Source organism: Balaenoptera musculus, chromosome 6 (genome assembly GCF_009873245.2).
Source record: "Balaenoptera musculus isolate JJ_BM4_2016_0621 chromosome 6, mBalMus1.pri.v3, whole genome shotgun sequence".
Taxonomy (NCBI): Eukaryota; Metazoa; Chordata; class Mammalia; order Artiodactyla; family Balaenopteridae; genus Balaenoptera; species Balaenoptera musculus.
Window position 1 is genome coordinate 67,014,444 of NC_045790.1, and position 26,274 is coordinate 67,040,717.

Sequence of the window (26,274 nt, forward strand, 5' to 3'; positions counted from 1 at the left end):
ACCTAAGAGGTAATGGTGTTGCTGGTGATTACCGCAAGGGCCAGGTTTATCCACAGAGGGTGCCTGGGTTGGCATCTAGAAGCAGTTGTATTTGCACCCAGTGGGTGGTTGCTATGTTGAGAAGACTGCCAGCTGGAGATAGACCTTGATCTTGAAAGCTTCCACAGGCAAGTGAGGCTCCTTGAAGACAACGCCCTAACTGTGCCTTAACTGTGAGGGTGATCATCAGCTGAGCTGCCACTGGCCTGTCTGCACATGCCACAGGATGGGGCTGGGATCAGCATTTGGGGCAACAAGTGTGGGAAGAGGGGCTGAAGAACATCAAGCAAAGAGGCCTTTTAGGGCCTTTCCAGTAAGAATTTAGTGTTGGGGAGCCCCAAATGCAAGGGGCAGGGTGGGCGGTCACATGACAGAAGACTGCATATTAGATGCTGGCCACGAATGTGGGAACCTCTGAGCAAGCATGAGGGTGCAAGTCAGAAAGGCAGAGGGTCCCCAAGACCCACAGGCAGATGAGATCACTGTTAAGGAAGCCAACGACCAGAGTTAGATTTGGAAGGCTCAAGTGAGAATTCTCAGTTCCAACCCCTTTTTTTGGTCATAGGAATGCTATTTTACAGCTGCTGTAGCCAGCAGAGCACCCCTTGTCAATATTAGGAGGATGAGGGGAGGGGGGCAGGAGGAGGGAGGAGGAGTGAAGAGAGGGAAAGGAAAGGAGGAGGGAGTGGAGAGGGATGGGAGAAAAGGGAAGGTGAAGACAGAAGGGAAGGGGAGGAAGGAGGGAGCGAGGAAGCGGACAAGGGAGGAGAGGGAAATAATGATTGCTGGCCCCAGTGTGTCTACTGATTTCCAAGCCCTGTCCTACATGTTTTGCATGTACTTTCTCACTTAGTTATCAGAACTATGAGATTCGGTCGTGGAAGAGTCTAGAGGAGGAGAGTCTTATGCCTAATGAACTTGCAATGAACTTTTTCTGCCTAGGCTCTAAGATCTAAGGTAACCAAATCAATTTAATCTACAATAATGAGGCAAGTCAAATGCAGATTGAGTCATTAGGGATGAGGGGAGCTATGGAAAGGGATGGGATCCACCAAGGCATTCTGACTCCAGCAGAGGAATGCTGCTCCTCCAGATTCTGAAGCCCCTTAGCCTGGGTTCTCAAACTCATATGCCTATGGGGACCAGGAAGATGAATGCAATGTGCTAAATGGGCCTGTTATAAGGTGATTAGAGGCAACAGATACTTGGCTTCAATGTCAGAAGGTTACAGGGAGTAGTGGGGATTATGGCAAAATGGAGCCCACATACCACCTCTGAAGAGGCAGCACTACTCAGCTCTGCATTCTTATTGTCATGTGTCATGTGAAAGTAGCCTTGGTGTTACTGGACCTTCTAATTTTTCACCAGAAGCAGAGACCCCATGTTCAGGCAACATTCAGTGGACCCACAAAATTCATCTGCAGGCATTGTCTGCCCTCAGATTTACTGGACCCAGTTGTGTATTTTCCTGAGTTGTGAGCAGAAGATTGATCTCTTCTCTGTGTCCCTTCCTCTTTCCAGGCCATTACATTTATGTGGACACCTCCTTTGCCAAGCAGGGGGAGAAAGCCGTGCTGCTGAGTTCTGATCTACGGGCTGAGGAATGGAGCTGCCTCCGATTGGTCTACCAGATAACCACGTCTTTGGGGTCTCCATCAGAGCCCAGCCAGCTGAACCTCTATGTGAGATTTGATGATGAAAGCTTTGATCGCTTGCTTTGGTCAGCCAAGGAACCTTCGGACAGCTGGCTCATAGCCAGCTTGGACTTGCAAAACAGTTCCAAGAAATTCAAGGTAGGTAGAATTTATGTGCAGGGCTTCTTATTTGGCATTATGCTATTCTAAGATCTTATGAAAACTTCTGCCATTGAAGTTAGTTATCTCCTGTGTTAGGATGTGACATTTTATGGGAGCTGCATCATAGAAAAATATCAGTAGTGTAAATTAATATTTTGTTTATTCCTTAAAAGAGCTTCTTCCCAGATTTGTTTTGTGTGTATATAAGTGGGATTTCTGTAAGACTCTAAAAGGGGCTCAAACCAACCTCTTCAATGGGAATTTATTTTCCAGTGGGCTTTAGGGAGCATTCTCATTTCTTATCATTTTGTTTCATCCTCCTAAGTTATGTGTGGTATGTGTTTATGTTGTCTTCCTAATGGTTTGTTTGCTATAAATTTTGAACAAGACATTAACTATAATAAAAAAGTGAAAATACATTGAAAGAGGAAAGATACTTAAAGGACATGTTCTGATTCCTTTTCAGAGATGGAAGTTGTTCCATCAGAAGTAATGGGAAAATAAGGTAGAGAAAGTAAGATAAAGTTGGATGTGGATTGGAGCAGGGAAGGAAGATGTAATCTGAACTCGGCCATGAAGTGTGATATTTAGTGAGAACATGTCATGGGGGACAAAGCGGAGCCTTCAAGAAAACGTTCTCCATTCCTAATCCCCTTTTCAATTCCCTATCCCATATCTCTTCTTCCTCAACAAGCTTTGAAATACGGTATTCTCCTACTTTCCCTGTCTGCTTGTGGTCCCTCCCATCGGGCAGCAGGGTGGATTAAGGGAAGGAGCATTGAAGGTCTGAGTTCCCTATTTCACAGCGTCCTCCAGACAGTATATCACACCCTAAATCTACCAGCATAGCTGCAAAATATTGGACTAAAATCACATAAGGAGAAGCAAATATTTTCAGAAGTAGGACCTACTATGAACAGTGCTTGAAATCAGCCACATAAGTTGTTATGCTTCTCTCTGTTCTTTATGTAAAATTTTCAAATTTTCAGCAATATAGAAACTACAAAATGAGTTTTGAGCCTCTTCCACCTCATGCAGAAATCCCCCACCACTAGTCAAATGGCACTTCCTACCTCCTCCTGCAAGGGATTTTTTTTTTCCCCCTCTGAGGCCTCTGCCTTCAGTTCCTGGCTAGTCTCAGAATGGATTTCCCCAGGGACACAAGCTCTCCTCTCCATCTGCAGCCAGCTGGTGCCACCACAAGCACCGGAGAAGGTCGTGGCTGCATTTACGATGGAAGCCAGCTGACTCTGAGCTCTTATTGGACACCTTGCTCACCTCAAAGTTCTGAGAATATGTGTATGAGCTTGTGTACACACATGCACACACACGCCTTCTTCCAGTAAAGTCCATCATGAGATTGGTATCCAATAGCAATGAGCTGAGACAAACAATCTCGTTTTGCCTTGAATCACTGAACAGCTCCTGACAAGTAGCTGAAATACTGATAAAGGACACGTGGTGTTTTGAAGTCTAACTCCCTTCTCCCCCATGTGTTGTACAGATTTTAATAGAAGGCGTGCTAGGACATGGAAATACAGCCAGCATTGCAGTCTTTGAAATCAAGATGACAACTGGCTACTGTATTGGTAAGTGGGTTTCCTTTTCACTGCATCATCAAAACATGCATCTTTTTCTAAAATCTGCTGTTGCCAGAGGGAATTGAATCAATCCGAAAGGCAGGGCATTTTATAAACGACACCATGTAGTGCATTTTGAATTTTGCATCACTTGAGTGTTGTATGATGTTTCTCTGTCTTTAGCAGAGGAAGGCTCGTTAGAGTTTGCCTCGACTGCCTGGGTTGATGAAAGAAAAGTAGATGCAGCGACTGTAACCTGAGTTGCTGCCTTAAGCTCAACATATTCTAATAAACATAATATCCAGTTTGCTGCAAATTCAGCTTTTTGTAGCATTTGCCAGAAAGCAGGCATCCTGTTACCTCTGTATTACCTCTTTCCTCACTTTCCTCCATTTCTCTCTTACACACCATTGCTCTGTCTTTATAATCACAGTTGTCACTTAGATTCCACTTGAGCAGGGTTGGTAGGTGCCTCTTCTGTGCCAGCTTCTGAGAGGGCATCAAAAGCAGACATACTCTATGTCCTGAGGTCACTCACCTTCCATTTGCCTCCTACTGAAGCTGTTTCTGTATATGACAAATTCTGCTGGAGAAGGACAAGCTGTGCTGTGGAGGTGTAGGGAGGAGGGGAGAAAATCGGACAGGACTGAATCCAGGAGATGCATTTGAGCCGTAGTTTCAAGAAGGAGTAGAATTTAGTCAGGTGGAGGAGCAGGGTAGGAAGGAAAGCGCTCTTTCTGGGCAGACCCTATAGTGGGTGGACAGCACAGAGTGTGTCCGGGCAAAGGCGAGAGGCTGGGTAGTGTTTGAAGTGAGAATCAGCACTGTTAAGGGAGTCTGTTAAGGAAGAGTCTGGAGCCCAGCTGTGGAGCTTGGGTTCCGGGATTATGTGGTTGGGAGGCGTTAAAAGTCAGTCATCAGGGGAGGGGCCTGCAGCTGCGTTTTCAGATGATGACTCTGGCTGCCGCATGGAAAATGCGTTGGAAACAAGGAAAATAGGTCAGAGATAGGAAAACCCTTAGGAAGTGACTGTGACCTTACAGAGGGGACATAACGAGGGTCTAAAATTGGGGTTGGCAGTGGAATGGGATAAAGGTGGTAGATTTGAGAGATTTTTCAGCACTGACAGTACTTGGAGGCTGAATGGCTGTGGAAAGGAAAGAGGCAAGAGAGTCAAGGGCAGTTCTGAAAGAAAACCGACCTAGATTGCGACCATTTTCTGAAGATACAGTGAGTTAAGACTGTATCTTCCTTGGAGCTCCTTAGTGGCGGCTGCGGGGATCTTAACACCCCACAGACTTGAGTCGGACATACCTAGTGGAGCGCCACCTGCTGGCCTAGTCAATGCACTGCGCCCCTCAGCCTCTGTTTCATTACCGGCAAAATGGGGATAAAATATTTCCCTCGTAGGATTGTTGTGGGGACTAATAAGATCGGGGATGTGAAGGTGATTGTCACAGTGCTTGGCACTCAAAAATGTTAATTTCCTTTCTCCAAATCACTTGATGGCTTCTAGTTTGTTTAAAACACGAAAGGAGCGCTGATATTTTTTCTTGTCGAACTGTATGATCATACTCTCACCTTACCTTTCTTTCTGTGCACTCTTTTTGCTTCCCTTGTTTCCTCATCTGTAAAATGAGGTTAATAATAGCACATACCTTGTAGGGTTGTTTTGAGGATTAGATAATTTAATTTGTATAAAGTGCTCAGAATACTGCCTGGCACATTGAGGAATATTTTGCTTTTTCTTTTACTCTGCGGCAGCCTTTGGCACCGACTCTTGGGCATGGGTTAGAGGATGCTGTAGTGGAAAAGTTGAAAATGAAAATCTTAAAAATGTTCAATGCTTGTTAATGCAAAAGCACACTGATAACTGTATCAGTCAGGACCCTGGCAGGAAAGTGGAAACAGAGTACATTCAACCTGAGCAATTTGAGGAAAACTCACTAAAGGGACTACAAAGGTGTGGGTGGGTGAAGGAAACCAGTCAAAGCTAGTGCAGTAATCCAGGACTAGTCAGGGTGATGACCCATGAGCCATCAATATCTTTAGGTCTGAAGGGGCAAGGGAGAAGGGGTTACCAGAACCTGGAGACAGTAGCTGTACGGTCCCTCAATAGAGGGACACAGCCAACCCATGGCAACCTGGCAGAGGGGGAGCTGGAGGAATAAACACCCCCAACCTTGCTCTCCTCCTACCTTCCATTGGTTGAATCCAATGAGAAGCCAGAAGGCAGGGAAGTCCATACAAGGCCATACACGTCAACCTCTGGAGAATGGAGCAGCGTGGAAGAAAGGTGGGTGGGACTGGAGGGGCCAATAAGAGATGACCAGCACAATCACACTTCATATTTTTAATTGATAATTATGGGGGTCAATGAAAGAACTGGCTTGTGAGTTTCTTGTTCCCCCTAAAGGAGTCTGTTGACTGGGAACAATTTATCCATGCAAACATGTCAGTGCTACTGAAAAGGGGAAAGAGAGTCTCTTTGTCTTCTCTTTTTTTCTCCTCTCAGGAGCTGCAGTAGGACCCAGTGCCTAAGATATTCCTGTCCCGACTACGCTGACCAGGTTCTTGTTTATAAGCAAAGCAGATGATTTTAGCATCTAGGAAACATGCCCCTTAGCCCTTAGCTTAGTACCTTGTCTACTATCAAGAGAGAAGGGGATGGGGGAATGAGCTACCAGAAAGGTGGTAGATAAACTTCCTGGAGCTAAAAGCATAGCTCTAAATAGTGCTTTGACACAGAGTTGGCTGACTGACCGAGCACTAACCATGTGCCTGGCACTGTGCTGGCAGCTGTCCACACTTACCACAGCCCTGTGCAGGGGGAGTGTCCCCCTATTTCTCATATGAACAAATAGAGGCTAGGAGAGGTCACACTGCAAGCCACATGGCAAGTAGGCGGAAGGGCCACAATCCAAAGAAGCAATGATGAATTACAATCTCTGTTCATTACAGGATCTCTCTTCTTGACCGTCATTGTCCAGGGGTCCTGGTACGAAGATCCCAGTGGTCAAAGGGAGTGAGAAACATATCTGAGTATCTAATAGCAAACTGCAGTGAGCCTGGGTGTACCCAAGCATAACTACATCTACATGAAGTCTGTTTTTATTTCTCTCTTGCCAGAATGTGACTTTGAAGAAAATCATCTCTGTGGCTTTGTGAACCGCTGGAACCCCAACGTGAACTGGTTTGTTGGAGGAGGAAGCATTCGGAACTCCCACTCCATTCTCCCGCAGGATCACACCTTCAAGAGTGAACTGGGTGAGCTGGGGACAAATGGAGTCCTTGTTCCAGGATAACTGTTTCTGCCATCTCTCTCTACATTGACCTGACTGTGGCTTGTCGACAGAGAAGGAGACAGAGAGAGGAGGGTGAGTAGGGACTGAGAGCCCTGGTGGAAGAGAAGAGTAAGCCGTGAGATAGAGGCAAACTGCAGACACGAGCTCTGTAACTAAGGAGAAGGCCACCCAGATAACGGCTTTTCTTCCCCTGTGACCTGGTCTTGCTATTTTCACATTTCCATATTATGCTTTACTTTCTTCTCTGTTTTCTGTTCAACATTTCTTATTTCTAAAGACAAGGCTGGAATAATCCTAGGTTACTTTTCACTAAAAGTAGATGGAGTGATGGGAATACGTTTTTAAGAACTTCCCTGGTGGCAGGGAGGGGAGCCAATAGTACTGATGGTCAGTCCTGAATGAGGTGAGCAATAGGGCCCCCTAGTGGCCAAGCGGGCTGGTTCTCTGCAGGGAAAATGGAGAGGAGAGGTTATCAGTGAGCAGTGGGCTGGAGGAGAAAGTCCCCACAGAGACAGGGCAAGGGCTTGCCTCCTTGTGAGTTATGGCAGCTCTCACCTGGACCTTGGTAGGCTTCATAAAAGCCTAGGTCTCCCTACAGTTGCAAAACATTCCAGTCATCAACTGCAAGTTCTTGTTGACCAGCTAGAAGATTCTGGTGACTGGCTTTCCATCAAGGACAGAATAGGAATGTTGGTTCTGCTGCAAACGGTAACATTTTCCCTTTCAGTCCTTTGCCATGCAGATATTGAGGTGATCTGCTCAGTCACAATAAATTGCTGATGATGACAGTGTGTCCCCTTCAGCCGCCTGAAGACATGGCAACTTTTTATGGTTCTTTACTTCATTCCTCAGTCACTGTAGTTTCTCTTCATGTCAATATTTTTAAGCACGTCCCCAACATTTTTTAAGTGTCCATCCTATGGCTTATCTTGGCTTTGGACAGTCTTCATTCTGTCCTTATTGTTCTCTTTGCTCCTGTTCTGTCTCCGTTATATCCAGAGTCTCAGATTCAGTTTCCCAAAGGGGCCAGGCAGATGGTATAAAGAGAGTGACATATGGGCTGGGTGAGGACAGTGGCAAACTAGAGAGCATGGACCACGTACAAAGAGTACTCAACTTCAATTAGTTGCCGCCATGCGAGAATGCAAGCCCAGGGAACCAGGTCTTTCGATTTTGCAAGATAATCAGCAAGGCATGGGTTTTATATGAAATTTTCCCAATTTTTAACTTGGTGAATATTCTCTTAAAAAACACCACAAGGCCAACCAAACACATCTTCAGGGCAGATCCAGTTAGCCAACTTCTACTTTGCAACCTTTTTTGTAAGTTCCTTTTCTTTTTTAACATGCCCAGGATTCTTAGAACAACATATTTATAAGTAACCATATATAAGAAAGGTTGGAGTCTCCTGTGGCTTACCTGTTTAAGACAAAGCCAACTTTGGATCTAGCATTTTCACTCATTCAACACTGTATTAGGTATGATTGGAAAAATGACGATTAAAATGTCAGGTCCTCTATGGCCCCTGCCCGGTTTCAAGGAACATACATTTGAGAAAGCGGAAAAGATTTCTACCACAAATGGATGTAAGACAAAGTAGTATGTGTCGAGTGCTTCCAAAAAAAGAAGAAAGGTGCTTGGTATTCAGCGACAAGAGGGATCACTTACTGTTTGGATGTTCTAGAAGACATGATGCGAGAAGTCAAGTGTATTTGAAGGATGGGCATGATTTGGACAGGCAGAGACAAGAGAGGCAGGAGCCATGATGCCTCTGGCAAGGGGTAGCAGCTGAGAGAGAGAGATGAGTGAGAAAACAGTGTGGGGGCAGTTCTAAAAGGCTTTGAATGCCAGGAAAGAGATTTTAACTTTATTCCATTGATGATGGGAGGCCATTGGAGGTCTTTGAGAAGAGAGAGTTGCAATCACAGCAGTGTGTTAGTTTGATTAACCAGATGGTGATTATCTCAGTAGATATAGGACTGAAAGGTAGAACAAGAGAACGAAAAATGCCCCAGAAACCATTTCTTTGGATATATCTATGGTCACTTACATAAGGAATTGAAATTAGAAAAAGACCAAAAAAGTATTCACTTCCTTCTTTTAAAAGTAAGGTTTAGCACTCTTGGAGATGACAAAAGATTTGGGTTTCCATATGTATATCCATATTTTGGTCCTAAAGACACACAGCCCATCTCTACTTGTGGCCATTGTAGGAACCACACGCTAATGAATGTTATGTGTAGAGTGAATGATAAGCTGTTATGACAGATTAATCCATGAATCTGAATGAGTATTTTAAATGACAGTTGGGTTAACTCAAAACAATAAAATGTTACTACCTCTTGAAACCTTTGTTTAAATGAATAAAACAACTAACAATGTCTTGGGGTTTCAAAAAGAAATGCCAGATGACATTTTCTTAATTATGGAAGTAGACTGATTCTGAGATTGTTTTTCTGCCATATTTTAAAATTCTAGCGCAAGGAATAGAGAGAATCTTGAAAGACAAATGCATTAAAATTACAATAATCCTTGGTGTCATTATCACAGAGGTACAAGCTTCAGTGTTAGACAACTGTTCCCAAATTACTTAAAAATTAGTTCCAAAGTCAGATCCTCTGGGTAACCAATGTCATGACCTAATAATTACTTGTTCAGTGCGTCATTTTTCATTCTCAATGATGGCAAGGACCAGGTGGCTTGGAGAACACGTATTTCTTGGGAGAGACAGCAGACCTGTGGACTAGTGTCAAATCATCCACTTGACTATGTTACCTGAGTATCATCTATTCTTTGAAGAATGCATCACCACTAGTTCTTCCTCACTCTCATTTGTGAGCACAGAACATTCTGACCATATTTGCATCAACAAGAGATAGAGAAGGAGGACTAGGCTAGAAGTCAGAAGGCTTGTGCTCCAGACCCAGTTAGTTATCAGAGCCCTGTATTACTTTGGGTGATCAGCAGACATTTGGTCCTGTCTAGAACATCCAGTAAGACATTTGGTCCATGCCATAAGGTCCTTGAAATTTGGTCCTCTCCAAAACATCCATAAGCATATTTGGTCCATGCCAAATGGTTTTGGACAGGATCAAATATCAAGGACCTTTGGCATCTACCAAATGTCTTATGGACCAGATATCTTATGGATGTTTTGGACAGGATCAAATATCAAGGACCTTTTGGCATGGACTAAATGTCTTATGGACATTTTGGATAGGACCAAATGTCCTGCAAGGCTTTGGGCAATCCCTTAACTTCTCAGGGTCTCCACTGACCTGTTTGCAAATAAGGAATTTGAATTCCATGATCCCTAAGATGGCTTTGAGTTCTAATATTTTACTATTCTCTCTTTACATAATACTGTACATCAAAATCTCCAAATTCACCACCCATTGAAATCTATTTCAAAAGTGCTTTCAAAAAGCAGTCAGGGCTTCCCTGGTGGCGCAGTGGTTGGGAGTCCGCCTGCCAATGCAGGGGACACGGGTTCGAGCCCTGGTCTGGGAAGATCCCACATGCTGCGGAGCAACTGGGCCTGTGAGCCACGGCTGCTGAGCCTGCGCTTCTGGAGCCTGTGCTCCGCAACAAGAGAGACCACGATAGTGAGGGGCCCGCGCACCGCGATGAAGAGTGGCCCCCACTTGCCACAACTAGAGAAAGCCCTCGCACAGAAACGAAGACCCAACACAGCCATAAATAAATAAATATTTAAAAAAAAAAAAAGCAATCAGATTCAATGCAATCCCTATCAAACTGCCAATGGTATTCTTCACGGAATTAGAACAAAAAATTTTACAATTCATATGGAAACACAAAAGACCCCTAATAGCCAAAGCAATCTTGAAAAAGAAAACGGAGTTGGAGGAATCAGGCTCCCCAACTTCGAACTATACCACAAAGCTACAGTAATCAAGACAGTATGGTACTGGCCCAAAAACAGAAATATAGATCAGTGGTACAAGATAGAATGCCCAGAGATAAACCCACGCACTATGGGCACCTAATTTACGACAAAGGAGGCGAGAACATACAATGGAGAAAAGACAGCCTCTTCAATAAGTGGTGCTGGGAAAACTGGACAGCTACATGTAAAAGAACAAAATTAGAACACCACTTAACACCATACACAAAAATAAACTCAAAATGGATTAAAGACTTAAATGTAAGACCAGACACTATAAAACTTAGAGGAAAACATAGGAAAAACACTCTTTGACATAAACCACAGCAAGATCTTTTTTGACCCACCTCCTAGAGTAACAGAAACAAAAACAAATGGGACTTAATTAAACTTAAAAGCTTTTGCACAGCAAAGGAAACCATAAACAAGACAAAAAGAAAACTCTCAGAATGGGAGAAAATATTTGCAAATGAATCAACAGACAAAGGATTAATCTCCAAAATATACAAACAGCTCATGGAGCTCAATATCAAAAAAACAAACAATCCAGTTAAAAAATGGGTGGAAGACCTAAGTAGACATTTCACCAAGGAAGACATACAGATGGCCAAGAGGCATATTGAAAGATGCTCAACGTCACTAATTATTAGAGAAATGCAAATCAAAACTACAATGAGGTATCACCTCACGCCGGTCAGAATGGTCTTTATCAAAAAATCTAGAAACAGTAAATGCTGGAAAGGGTGTGGTGAAAAGGGAACCCTCCTGCACTGTTGGTGGGAATGTAAATTGATACAATCAGTATGGAAAACAGTACGGAAGTTCCTTAAAAAACTAAAAACAGAACTACCATACGACCCAGCAATCCCACTACTGGGCATATACCCTGAGAAAACCGTAATTCAAAAAGAGACATGTACCACAATGTTCATTGCAGCTCTATTTACAATAGCCAGGACATGGAACCAACCTAAATGTCCATCGACAGATGAATGGATAAAGAAGATGTGGCATATATATACAATGGAATATTACTCAGCCATAAAAGGAAATGAAATTGAGTTATCTGTAGTGAGGTGGATGGACCTAGAGTCTGTCATACAGAGTGAAGTAAGTCAGAAAGAAAAAAACAAATACCGTATGGTAACGCATGTATATGGAATCTAAAAAAAAAAAAAATGGTACTGATGAACTTAGTTGCAGGGCAGGAATAAAAAGGTAGACATAGAAAATGGACTGGAGGACATGGGGTAGGAGGGCGAAGCTGGGGCAAAGTAAGAGTAGCATTGACATATATACACTACCAAATGGAAAATAGTTGGCTGGTGGGAAGCAGCAGCATAGCACAGGGAGATCGGCTCGGTGCTTTGCAATGACCTAGGGGGTGGGATAGGGAGAATGGGAGGGAGGCTTAAGAGGGAGGAGATATGTGGACATATGTATGCATGTGGCTGATTCGCTTTGTTGTGCAACAGAAACTAACACAGTATTGTGAAGCAATTATACTCCAATAGAGATCTATTTTAAAAAAAAAAGTGCTTTGGGTCCCTCCTGAGAACATATAAATACATTGCATTTGGCATTAGAAAAAAAGAAAAAGGAGGACTAAAGGGACTAAGGAATGGGAAAAAGAGGACCTGGCCTTTCTAATATCTCGACCAGGAGATTTTCTAATATCTATATCAAGAGATAGGCATGATGACATGGTCATCCCTGAGAAGCACAAAGACTTGGTAGTAGGGTGTATCACCCCTGCTGTAGGCACTCGCCTCTCTCCTCTCCCCTCCCTCTCTCCATCCCATCTCCTCCTCTCCATCTTTTCTATCTTTTCTCTTCTTCCTTGGCTATTTTAAAACACCTACCAAAGGCAGGCAGCTTTGCCCTCTAGCATTGTTTAGTCCCCTGACATCAATACCAAGGCCTAAAGAAGTCGTTGACCCTGAGCCTGAAGGGAAGGAATCTAGGAAGACTTTTATCTCCCTTCCAGCAAAGCATCTGATTATAGTCAGCCTAGTCAGAGCCTGAACATCAGAATGAGGCTTCTTCATTGATCACTCATTCATTCATTCAACAAACACATAATAAGCACTCTTTATAGGTCAGGTATTCTTGCATATCCTGGTGATAACAAAAACTGTCACTGACCTCAAAGAGATCACAGGAACCAATTCTTCCAAAGTGCTATTCCCTAGAATACCAGTACTTGAGTATAAAAGTCTTTATATGAGAGAAGAAGGGCTATATATATGATCAAATAAACTGTGGAAACCTGGAGCTAAAGAAAGCTAAACAGATTTATTTCAGGACTTCTCAGTGCCTTTAATATAGTTCTGTGTTAATGTATATTATGGCATTTCTCAAAGTGTTCAAATACTGAAATGCTATGTAAACATGCATAGTGATATATGATCAATAGAGGTATGAAATAAATGATATGGGATCATAGAGAAGTGAAAGACCACCTTGGTTTTGGGGTTCAGGGGAGGCTTTCTATAGGAAGTCATGTCAGAACTGGAATTTGACCTGATGGATAAGGAGAAGATAAGTGTAGCATATGCAGAGGTGTACAGGCATGAGAGTGGGTGGTTCCTTTGATGTCTGGGGAGTATTTGAGAATGCCAGCATGGAAGATGACGGCAGAGTAGGCCCTAGATCCTAGGTTATGTTTCTGCTTATGATCAGCAGGAATCTTGATTACTTACCTTCCACTCACTTCTTCCAGCTCTTCTCTGCTATTTCACTTCGACTTCTCTTCAACTTTTGGAGTGAGGTTTTGCCCAGTCAGTAGCCAAAGAGCCTTCTCATTCCCACCCAATACACACACACACACACACACACACACACTCACACACTCATTCATACTCCTCGCACATAGACTCCTATGTAAGACTTCCCCCCTGCATAGGACGGGGCTAAAAAAGATGGGTTCTAAAAATTCTAAAATGTTTTACTTGAAAAGCTCTGTGCTCATATGACTCAAAGGTTTGACCGAGATCACTCTTGGGGGAAAAAAAAACCTCCAATGCTCTAAACAAGAGAGAGGTTGCCTTCTTATTACATTTGCCTTCTACCAGGTATATTGATTTTCCCTGAGCTCCATCAGTTTGGGTGGCAAAGGAAAGATTAAATGGTTCAGATGTCTGCCTGCAGCAGCAGATTTGTCTCTATATAAACTCATCTCCTGTTCACTCCTTTCCTGGAAGCAGCTTATGCTTTTGCTTTCAGGTGAAAACTGGAGAAACAAACAGCAGGGGTGAGGGAAGCTGTGTGCCTGCTCAGAAACTTCAGAGCTGCAGAGCTGCTGAAGGAAGTCTTCCCCGGAGGCTCTGGCTTATGTGTTATAGAAAAGGGAACGGTGAATGTAATATCTGAAAAATATTATGTGGATATAAGTTTTCCTTCATTTGGCTGTGTGTTTTTAACAGCCCCAAACAGCGAGTCAAGAGTTTTCAAATGAGCACTGTGTCTCCAAATTCCTGTCTTATGGTGGAAATGACTACCGCAGTAAGATTGTGGTGGCATACTGAAAGGGATGCGATATTATGTTGCTTTTTCTTATTCAGTTTGGATTCATCACATATGGATTTTTTTTCCTTTGTTAATATTTTATGAAGTGAAACAAAATCCTTCAGGGGGTAACCTACTGACAGCTCAGATCATGACTGTCTCCTACCTGCCTTAGCAAAAAGAAGATAATTGCTGGAAAGATAATGAGGGAAATCTGTTTCTTTGCTGAGCTTTTAAAAATCAGGTATGCATATGGTGCCACCGTAGAAGGAGCTGAACAAAGTTTCAAAATGTAAAATAAGGTCAGAACTGTTTTATTCCATCAAAGACCATGAGATGGATGGATCATCTTTCCATAACTCATGACATTCTTTTCCCATTTCGGTTTGGGTTGAGTTCAAGCATCATCTTAACAGCACCTGTTCATTCTCTCTCTGCATTGATCCATTTGGTTCACTGCATAAGCACCCAGTAGGGGAGCAGCTTTATTAATTTTCTTACCATTGCCTTTGTGCAAGCTCTGCTGGATCTCCTTTCTCTGTCCTTGGGTGACTTTACCATGGCTTTCCAGGCACTTTCAAGTATTAACAAATAGCTTCATTTTCAAGGATTAAGTTCAGTCAAGTCAAAACTCCAATTTCTCCTCCAGTTCAAATTTTCCCCCAGACCAGACCACAGAGCAGCATCAGAGAAGGGATTGGGCTTTATTTCTTCATACTTCTTCCCTTTGCTCTTTTCTTCCTTTTTCCCCACTCACATTGCTGCTTCTAATTCCTCCAGGGTTGGGAAAGGTAGGATGCGGGTGGAACAGAAAGGGAAGGGAAGGCGACAAAAGGTTGTATGTGACCAGTGCTGTTTAATCTGGAGTCGATGCCCTTCACACTGCAGGTGGCCAGATGCTGGCCATTTCTCTCACAGCCAGTGACAAAAATGATGCACTCTCTGCCTGGCCATCTATGAATCCCCCTTAGTGCCTGCCACTAGGTACACCATACCAGCACCTTTCTTTCTTTCTTTTTTTTTTTTTAACATCACCAGCCCCTTTCTGTTGGGGTTAACACCCTGCATGCAGTCCCTTTGAGAAGAGTTGTTTAAGGTGCTCTAGCCCAGCTACCTTCTGAGTTGCCCACTTGGGCTTAGGGAAAACTCAAATCTTTGCCCCATCAACCTCTGGAAGTACAGCTCACTGGCAACAAAAATCCTTTCTCTCCCTTCTGCCCTCACAGGCCCCTACAACCTCTAGCTGCATGCAGTCAAGAGTCAGGCCCCAGCCTCTGTACCCCACAAACTCCAGTTACCACTGATCAAATTCTCCCATTAACTCTGCCACACTCCTCTCAAGGCCCAAGGCAGTCACAGAACCCAGGAACTTGCAAGCATGGGTGGGGATGAAATTAGATGGTAGTTTCCCTCCCCCATCCTCTCTACAAGTGGTTCCCTGAAGCCCCCTCCCTTGGATCAAGGTAAGAAAGGGGAAGCAATCTCCACCCATTCCCTTGGGGGGGCCAAAATGAAACACATGGCAGGTGAGCTCTGTGACAACTCTCTTCAAAGGAACTCTTTCTCCAGTCTCTCTGATCCCTCCTTGGCCTTCTCATATATACAGGCTGGCAGGGGGTGGTGGTGAGATGGGCTATTCTGGTAGAGCTGGCTTAGATTCCAGGTCTGCCACAAGGTAGCACATCCAACAGGGATGGTCTAACACCACTCTGTAGAAAGTAGAGGGACTTGTCCCCCATCGTTCTTGGCACTGAGGTCTTAGGAGAAACTAGGAGAAGTTCCACTTCAATCTGACTCTACTATAGAGTCAGACTCTATCATAGTAAAACTTACCCAAACCCTTAGAACTAAAGGTTCAGCAGATGACTGTCAGATCCGTAGACTGGAGAGCGGGCATGATAACTTGCTGTCTTTGGGTGCTGTCTCCTCACGATGGCAGCAGACCAGCTGGCATACGTTCCTTCAAGTTTTCTCCCTTACCCGGGAGACAGCTTGTCCAGACAACCACGACACAGATGCAGACGTCGCAACTGGAACACAAATGTGGCCAACGGGACCAAATCATAGATGAGTCAGAGGACGCCATTGGCATCACAGCCAAGCCAAGGGCAATCTCTGTGGAATGCTGGTTAGCCAGACTGTTTGAAAATAAAAGTTCAGGAGCTGCCCTCAAAGTTCTTTTCCTAATTCAAGGGAAAATGGCTGACTACCAGTGGGCCACTGGTTCCACAACAAAAGTTGAGCTAGTACAGAGGACTGCTGCAAGAAAGGAAGAAAGTCCTCTTCAGAAGCAAGTGTACATGTGCCGTTATCGCAGGCATTATGCCAGAGGGGCCTGAGCTTTGGCTGGCATCACCGAGAGTTTTGATCTTTCAACAGGATCCCCAATGATTTGGTTGATTTTAGGATCCTTTCCACCTAAGATCTATCTATACCTAGTTTCATCTACTCAGACTTAAAGGATCTGATAAAAGTTGCTTCTTCTAGAGATTCTGCCAGCTCTAGAACCCTGGACCAGATAGGAAGGTTGGCCTCATTGAGCTGGGCAGGAAAATTCTCATAATATCAGACACTAGACATAATTTCCCAAGGACTCCAGGCTACCTTCTTCATTCCCCTTGGAAGGGTACACAAAACAGTGCCTGCACACTCCCCCCAACCATTGGCTCCTCTTCCTCAGAGCAGATTGTACCCAATGACACACACTCAGCCTGGGCTGGTGGTCATTTCTCTGGCCCAGCCCCCTGGGGCAGACACCTGGTGATTTCTGAATCATCCCCACCCTTTCAACTGAGATAATAAACTTCTGATGAGCTACCTTTTATGTCTTAGTGAAAAACAGTCTTACTCAGTCAGTAAATAATACCCAACTTGGCAACAAATGAATGATGGAGAGGAAAGGGAGGGGCAACAGAATGTGGTCTAGTCTAGTGGTTCCATATGAGACTTGGTGTCAGCAGTCCTGGTCTGATTCCCAGCAGGCTCTCTGACTCACTTTGAGCAGGTCACATTGTGTTTGCTGTTTTTTTGCATCAGGAATGGGATTGTGGCTCACTTGGCCTAGTGTCTTGTGCATGGGCACAAGGCACTTAACTGCAAATTCAGGGGTTAAAATACTGTCCACCCAGGAGGTGAGTGAGTAGCCTTTAAAGAACACTGTCAGATATCTGTCAACTGTGAGGAAGATACATTCATAATGGGATGGAGTGTGAGACATTGCTCCTAAACAGAGTTATCGTGTACTCCGGAAGTAGAATGAATAATTTCTAGTGGATTTGTGAGGTCTCCTAGATTTACTGAGAGTCTCGTGGAGCCTTTGGAGGTGCCCCTCACTCTGGGTAGACTGATTTCCTGCTTCATGGCTGTGGCAGTTTGGGTCCTCCGAGAAGCAGACACTAAGCTGGGATTAGGTGGAAAGAGACTTATTGAGGGAAATGGCTGGGAAGCATAAGTGGGGAGAGAGCTGGAGGAGCTGGGGCCCAGGACCATGTGTCCATTAGGCAGAGAAGTCCCAGTGCCTAGGAGACCTGACATTTTTAGGAATCCATGAGCATGTTTTAATTTGATTTATTTTAAAATCAGAGGGAAAAAATGAATGTCATAATAACAAATATTATAATAGGTCTGGCCTAGATCATATTCATCTTTATATGAATGCAATTATAAAATATAATTTTAATATATTTTGTGGAGAAAGGGGTCTGGAGCAGCAAAAGCGCCTAGGGCCCCAACAGAAGTCCTAACGCGGCCTGGGTGGGGAGAGCCTTCAGCACAGGATGGAAGGCTAACACCTGTGAAAGAGGGCGGCCAGGCTGATGGGGAGTTGCCGAAGAGCCCCTGTCAGGCAGAATGGCCTTGCCCTGGTACCCCTGCTCTGCTTGGTCATCAGCCGAGGACAGCCCGGTGTGGCATGGCCTTGGCACCCATTGCTGTTATGGATCCAAAGGTGAAGCAGCTGGACGCTGAATGAAGAGTACGTCAGGAGCCCGCCAGCATGGCCCCGCAGTGACGTATCAAGGAAACAAAGCATGACAGCTCCTCTACCCTGTCTCCCTGGCTGGATATCTTGGAAAGAGATTGTTTCACCGATTAGACAAATTACAAAGGGCATAAAAACCTGCTCTCTGCCTTTGACACTCACATGCGTTCTCAGTGAGCAAAGGCGTGTTACAGGGCTAGCTGGTCACACACGTTCTGCATTAGTCGGGGCTACCTGGCCACCAGCAGTGCTTTAGAGGACACCCGAGCTTAGGAGGGGGGTTCATGGCCCTGCTTCCTTATCAGAGGTTCTTGGATTCTGCTCAGCCTGACATTCTGATTCTTCCTTTAAAATCCCTCCCCAGGGGTGGCCAATTGGGAGCCCATCAGCTGTTTCCAGTCTTGCAGATATGTTTATTTGGCACACACAAAATTTTAAAAATTATGGTGGGAGGTGTTATGGGTTGAATTATATTTCCTCAAAATTCATATGTTGAAGTCCTAACCCACAGAAATTCAGAATGTGACCTATTTGGAAATGTGGTCATTACAGATGTAATTGGTTAAGATGAGGTCATACTAAAGTAGGGTGGGCCCCAAGTCCAATATGACTGGTGTCTTTATGAAAAGGGGAAATTTGGACACAGAAAGATACATGCATAGAAAGGAGAATACCATGTGAACATGAAGGCAGAGATCAATCCGTCAGTGTCAAAGAGTGCCAATGCCAAAGAAGCTAGGAGAGAGAGGCATAGAATAAGGTCTCCCTCACAGTCATCAGAGGGAACTAATTTTTCTCATACATTGACCTTGGACTTCTAGCCTCCTGAAGTGTGGAACAGCAAGTCTCTTTAGTTTCAGCCACTCAGTTTGTGGTGCTCTGTTATGGTAACCCTAGCAAACTAATAGAGGTATCATTTTTAAATGAATGGATTTGCCAGAAAAATCTGGATTTTGAGTTTCAATGGGAAAAGCTTGCAGCACCTGGCTGGATGTCAGGGCATCAGCTGGAAGTAGAGGGATGGGCTCTCAGGGAGGAACACAGGTCCAGGCACGGGGCTGGCGCCCCTTACCACCAGCTGGTTGTTGCAGCCCGAGGCTATGGACCCAGCACTATCAGATTTTCTGATTTTTTTCAGAGAAGCCTAATTTCTGCTTCTCGTTGCTGGTAAAATGTGATTTCCAGTGCTGGCCGCTAACCCATCACTCTGTTTTCTCCCTGACCCACTCCACTTCAATCATATACTTGATCTGGCTGGTTGCTCTCATCATCTGAGTCTGTGATTTCTGTTTATTCACAGTTGCATGGCTTGGCAAGATGATCAGACAATTCTCTTTAAGCAAGGGAGAATTTTTTAGAGGGGTTGAACAATTTGCTACCAGGAGAAAATGAGCTTTAATTTATCCACCTTTCTCCTCTGCCATGTTGCAGTGAGGATCTTTCTGAGACCGTGTATGTGTTTTGAATCACCATTTGCTGAGGGCCTACTACATACTAGGCAGTGTGCTAGATGCAAAGTAAGTCTCCAGTGTGTGAATGCATATATTCTTCCTAATATCCTTACTGCTATTTTGCTGAGGATAAAAGGAATGATTATAAACCTGTCACCATGTAATAAAAGCAAAGACATTAAGCTGTAATTGTTCTGAGCTTGTAAATAGAAAGGCCGTTCTGTCAAAGCTACATTGCTATTACTCCTCTGTCACTGCAGCTCAAATAAATTTAGACAAAATTGCTGGCAATAATAGTACCATACTGGGGAAAGCATGGTACTAAGAACATTAATGGCATAGCTTTACTTCATTATAATCATGTTAGAAAATTACAATGTGCCAGGCACATGCTAACCACTTCACATACATAATCTCATTTAATACTCAGATCAACCGTATGAGAGAAATATTTGATTCTTATTCTAGAGATCAGGAAATTGAAGCCCAGAGATATTCAGTGACTTACTCAAAGTCCCAGGGATGGTAAGATATAGAGCAGGATTCGAAGTCAGTTCTTTTAATGTCCAATCCAAGCTCTCCCCATTCTGCCTCACAGTTTCTCTCTTTCACCAAAATGCCTCTAATGCAGTCAGCCTTTGGGTCCAGAGCCCACCAAAGCCTTGCCACGACTGGGGTCCCAAGTTCAACTTCCCAAATCCTAACCCTGTCAACAGTGTTGACTGACCTACATGTTCTATTAAAGAGATACAAATTGTCATCTAGTTTGAATTCATATTAGTTTCACTCAAAGAACACACAGCGACATTTTGTGTACGTGGGAAAGATGTACAGGAGGGTCACTGCGATTTTAAGAACAGATGGTATGTTTGGTATGCTCTTAGAAACCGTACAACTCAAAGAAGTCTTGTTGGAGGGGGACTTCTGGGGTAATGTCCTGCTTTTTTTTTTCACAGCTGTGTTCAGCTTGTAAAAATTCAAACACTTTACAGATGACACATCGACGTTTCTATATGTATGTTTTACTTCAATCAAAATTAAGGGGAAGAAAACGAATGGTGCTTATCTTGTATTAAGCAGAGCACAGTGAACTCCACTATTTATCTCCAAGCTGCAACATTCATCAACCCGTGGCCAAACTTCTTTCCTCAATAACTCATTCGCTTCCTCTCCTCCACTCCCACTGGATTATTTTGAAGTAAATCCCAGATCATGTAGTTGTATCTGAGAATCCGCCCGCCTGTCTTAGGCTGTCTTCTCTGTGTGATTTCAGGCCACTACATGTATGTGGACTCGGTTTACGTCAAGCACTACCAGGAGGTGGCACAGCTAATCTCCCCAATGACCACGGCCCCCATGTCTGGCTGCTTGTTGTTTTATTACCAACTCCAGCAGGGGAATGACAACGTCTTCTCCGTGTATTCGAGGGATGCGGCCGGCCTGTATGAGGAGATCTGGAAAACGGGCAATCCAGGGAATGCTGACTGGAACCTCGCTGAGGTGGAGTTCAGTGCCCCGTACCCCATGGAGGTAGGTGTGCCAGGTGTGCCCTGGCCTGGCCGCTCTACAGGGGTGCCACCCACACCCAGGCGTGGAATTCAAGAGATACTGCAGTCTCACACTCATTCTTTCTTTTCCGCTGTGTCTCAGACTTAATCTTCCTTTTCCCTTCCTTGGCCTTTTCCACTTTTCTCCCTTCCTCTTTATTCCCTCTGCCTTCCTCCTTTATCACTTCATTTTCTAGAAAGAGTCTTCTTTAATAAGGACAACTATGGGACAGCCAGTCAACCAACTAGATATCTTGGGCACACTCTCCCTCTGAACCTTGCACCATGGTCACGTGAGTTCAGAAGAGGAGATCAGTGAAATGCCTTCTACGTGAAACTCCCTCTTGAACTTCCATTCCTGACAGCAACTGAAGGTTTCCCTTACTTGAGGGAATACTCTCTCTAAATTAAAAAAAAAAAAAAAAGACTTATTTTCTTCTTTTCTCCTTTACAGTATAAATAATGTCATAAAAGTCAGAAATAAACTTACGATTGTGGCCCTAATTTGAAACAAGCCTTGGGGGCCTATAAAGTTTTTTAACTTTTTATGGTTTAAAACTCTTTATAGCTACATTAGTGGTAAATGTCCAGTGCAGAAGAATTAGAAAATTCAGAGAGGCAAATCAAACGAAAACACCCTATGCCAGCCCTGCAAATATAAGAGCTACTAACATTTTGGTGTTTATCCGTGCAGACCTCTTTTCAAAGCACATATATTAATACATATCTATGTATGTGTCTGTTGGATGGTCCAGTACTGATGACCATTCAACAAAGTAGATGAAATTATCCCCATATTACAGATGAAAGAGGAGGAGATGGAGAGTGCAAGAAGTCTGACGTTTTGTTCTGGGTCACACTGCTGGTGCGTGCCAGGGCACTGAGAAAAGTTCCTACTTTAAATCTGACCTAAATTTGAAGCAAGAGGGCCAGCTCTGTCCGGGGACCCCTAGGACCTCTAGAGTCAGTGGGTGCAACATTGTGGTTGCAGATCTGGAACTCTAAGGAGAGTCTTAGTTCCCACGGGTTTTAACGTCTCCTGCTTTCACTTTGCGCTTTTTGCAATATCTTCCCTAGTTCCGTTTAGAGTGCAAAAGAAGCCGATTATCCTCTGGATGCTTTTCAGTGGTGCCATCTGCTCACCTGATGTGGAGCTCCAGTGAGTGTTGGGCTTGAGTCTCAGTTTCTGATGTGTCCTGCCCAGTGCCTGCCACTCCCCTTCCCTCTTCCCATCCCCCTCCTTCCCCCAAACAGCCCCAGAGAGGGGCCTGTCGCAGTATGTGTGCTATTTCCTTTCCCAAACTCTAACCAGGGCTTGATTGGCTCTTGCAGCCCAGTGGAAAATTTTCTGTGAGTTTGGGTTACAAGGAGGAAAAGAAATACACATACTGCTTCAGAAAATTTTCCTTCAATTAAAGTCAATGAGTCACACGCACAGTGAAGGCATTGTCTTAGCAAATTCCTTTCATCCAACCGTAAACTCTGGGGCAACGTTTATACGAGTGAGACTTTGCTGAATTTTCTTTTTAATCAATGCTTGAAAAGTTACAATGTCTGTTTACTGCTTAAGTTCACTACTAAACTTCAATACCTATCCTTTTGGGTCACACGTGTGTGATTTTGCCCTAGCAGTTGGGACTCATTACGGCCAGGGTTATTTGCTCTTGGTAATTGCGGGGGGGGCGGGGAAGAAACTTATCCTGTGGAAATCAGCGAATTTAAGGTCCCCATATTCTCAAATGAATTTTTAAAAGGAAAACAAACATTTGAGACCCTCATTCTGAACAAGAGAGAACATAATGGCACAGAGGTTGTGATTTGCAAATTATGATCGGAAATATTCTTATTCCCCCTTACTGTTCAGTAAGATCACATTCTGTCGTTGGCTTTATCAGCTGGCACCTTGAAAACGAAATGTCACAGACTGTGTTGAGTCTGTAAACTTAATTAGCCCCTCCTCATTCGTCCACATCTGTTTCCTTGGTTCTCAGCCCTTCCTGTATTGCCAGAGACAAGCTTCCAGGGCCCCTCTTAAATTTTGCAGAGGCCAGGTGTCTAAGGACCATTGTTGTTAAGCCGAAAGGGACCATCTCGTCCAAACTCTTTTTTTAAAAATTAAGAAATTGAGACCTAGAGTGGAGAAGGGACAAGCTGGAGTTAGTTAGTGGCTAACTAGCCTCAAACATGAATGTGAGTTCAGGAGCGGGTGTCACCCAGGAGGAAGAGGCATGGATTTAGTTCAGAGCTCGTTATGCACCTGACTCCATGCTAGGATCTGTATATACAGCATCTCATTTAATGGCATCTACAGTTCTACAAGGTAGGTGTTATAATGCCTATTTTATAACTAAGAAAAGCGAGGTCCCAAGAGGGTTAGCTATGTACCCAAGGTCACCTAGTTGGTAAGTGACAGAAATGGGATTTGAACTCTGGTCTATCTGCTGCCAAGACACCATTCTCTTTAGAAGAGGTTGAAGTCTAGACGCCTATGGGTCAAATCTAGCCTATGATGATTTGCCTAGCTGCTGTAGTGGTGTATGTTTGTTTCTTTGTTTTTGTTTTGCATGTTTGTTTTAGTTTTTGAATTAATTGCTAACATTGAAAAATCCAAAGATTTCAAATAAAAATCTAGAGATCCAGGTCCTCTTGACAGTTTGGTTAACAATTTAGGTTGTTAGTCCTAAATTCCCACACATCAGCAATTGACAAATCTGGGTAGCAGCTGCCCCCTTTAGATGAGACTTGCTCCCCATTTCACACCCTTTCCTGCTGCATCAGACCAAACCCATGTCACACATTTATGTTACCTGCCTGGCCCGGGTGGGCACTTGAGTTTCCACCCCTGCTCAACACTGTATCTTCTCATGTTATCAATGCAGCAGAGTGGACTGCATACTTGGGTAGTTTTCCCAACACAGGTGAGTGCTGTGCTCACCACACCTGATCCCCACGGTCACAGCAGAAAGTCATCCACTGAACTCAAAGTTACAGTTGGTGGCAGAGAAGAGAGTATAACTAAAGGGGGCTGAACTCATTAACAACCCTGTGTTCTCTTTAACCATTTGAGCATGCCAGGATGTGCTGAAATCCTAATATCCGTACATAGGATTTCTGGGCCTGATTCTGACTTAGGCATCAGGAAATCATCTCTGCATCTTTGTCCAGATGGACATGGAATTTTATGTATGAAAAAGGGAAAGGACCTTGGAGGGGCCTAGGTCTCTGTGAAGGGCAGCGGCAAAATTAGCCTGCCTTCTGCAAGCAGGCTGTTGTTTCTTTAATTGAAGTTCATAATGCAAATTGTCAATTCTGTAGTTCTATCAGAAAGTGATACAGGTACTTTGACACTCAAGAGGCAGGATGGGGCGGTGGGGGGGAGTCCACCAATAAAATGCAACTTAGGGCTTAGTATTCACTCTCCCCAAAAGAAAACTGTGGGTTAAGGAGGGAGCTGCCCAAATGCCTATACACCTGGCTGGATTGACACACCATTTTAAATCATAGTTACAAGCACTTAAGCCTAAAAGAAAATATGTAAACATGTAGCAATATGTCATTCTCCTCTGCAGGTTATTTTTGAAGTTGCCTTCAATGGTCCCAAAGGAGGGTATGTTGCCCTGGATGATATTTCTTTCTCTCCTGTTCCCTGCCAAAATCAGACAGGTAAGCATTCTCTTTTTCTTCTTCCTCACATCTGGAATTTTCCTTTCTCAACAGATGCCTGTGGTCAAGACTTGCTTTAATTCCTTCTAATTTCCCTACCTTTTCCTCTTATCCTTAAAAATTATTTAACCGAATAGTCATTTTTCTGGCATATTACTCTTTTTTTCTCTCACAGAGTGAATCTAATTTTTCTGATACCAGAGGTCAGTTGTCATGGGTTAAGAAGCTTTTATCTTCTCTACCTACTAAGACATTAAAATTAAATAATGCTAACTCACTCCCACTCCATCTTTCTCTTTAAAGGGTAACTTGGGTCCATAGACAGGTGGCTGAGTAGGTGGAAAAAACTCTCAAAATCTACTGAGTAGAATTATAAAAACTTTCTAATTTTATGAATCTAATTTTTAAATGTCCTCCTGTTTAAAGATGTTAGTATTTGGTATACATCTCTATGATGGCTTTTGGCCTCAGAATATATACTCAATTTAATCTCTCTAAGTGAACCCTCACATTATTTTATCATGGCCAATTTTGTTTCCATAAACTTGGTGTTTGGGAAAAAGAGGAAATTTTTACTTTCTGGGAAAATAGGTAAACAAATTTATTCAAAGTGAATTAGAAAACAAATGTTTTAGAATAAGAAGAGTGACACTATATTAATGATAACCCAGATACATGCAATCGACCTTAACTTTTAGTGAATTTGTTTCCTTGGGATGCCCCAGGGAGACACTGTGGTCATCCGTCTTATTAAGGAGCCCTCATTCTGGGTTTTGGAGTGTGGGAAGTAAATTTTTGAACTTGGCCTTGGTAGTCCAACTTTCACTTAAGATAGAGTTAGTCTCTAATTTAATATGGTTTCAAATATATATTCTATAAGCAAGGGAACTGAGAAAGAATATTTTCTACTCAAGCTAAACTGTTACCCTCAAATTACAGAGAAACTTGCTAATTAGCTAAAACCAAATATTATTTTTGACTAATTCTAATTTTAAAAAAAAAAAAAAACTAGTGAAACAGATAGAACCAGACTGGATTTACATACTTATATTTTTTCATTAAAATGATTTAATCCAGCTGTAATCAAAAATTAAAAGAGTCTCTAAATTTGACAGAACACAGAAAGCAAAATTGTTTTACTTCTCTAAATCTGTTTACTCCCTAATTCCATCAGTTAATATTCCAGTGACGTTAATAGTAGTTTTACAACATCTTTGTGATTACTTCCAGAAAGTTTGTCTTCTCAGTCACTGGGCACTTACACTGAACTTTTTTTTTATATTTCCAAGTTATACATATGGGAGAAGAGGTATTTATTCAGCATCTCTACTGGGTAGCAGGTGGGGTGAAGCAGCAGCTGGAAGGTGATAGAATCTACTGGGCCACCTTAGAAGGAATGTTTAGAAACGTTCTCCCCTTTAAAAATGTATAGAATATATGTGAGCTCTTTCCTACTGACTGGTGAAAAGAAAAGAAAGATTCCAGCAAAATAAGGACGGCTTA

General features: G+C 43.4%; 1 protein-coding gene across 3 annotated transcripts in view; it reads left to right on the forward strand.

The window, feature by feature from the left end:
- MAMDC2 (MAM domain containing 2) overlaps positions 1-26,274 on the forward strand; it is a 175,593-nt gene that overhangs the window by 77,870 nt on the left and 71,449 nt on the right. For all 3 annotated transcript variants that reach the window (XM_036856677.1, XM_036856676.1, XM_036856678.1), the window contains 5 exons: positions 1,561-1,832; positions 3,340-3,424; positions 6,545-6,682; positions 20,835-21,091; positions 24,678-24,771. In XM_036856677.1, the coding sequence (XP_036712572.1) occupies positions 1,561-1,832; positions 3,340-3,424; positions 6,545-6,682; positions 20,835-21,091; positions 24,678-24,771 (846 nt within the window). The remainder of the gene's footprint in view (positions 1-1,560; positions 1,833-3,339; positions 3,425-6,544; positions 6,683-20,834; positions 21,092-24,677; positions 24,772-26,274) is intronic.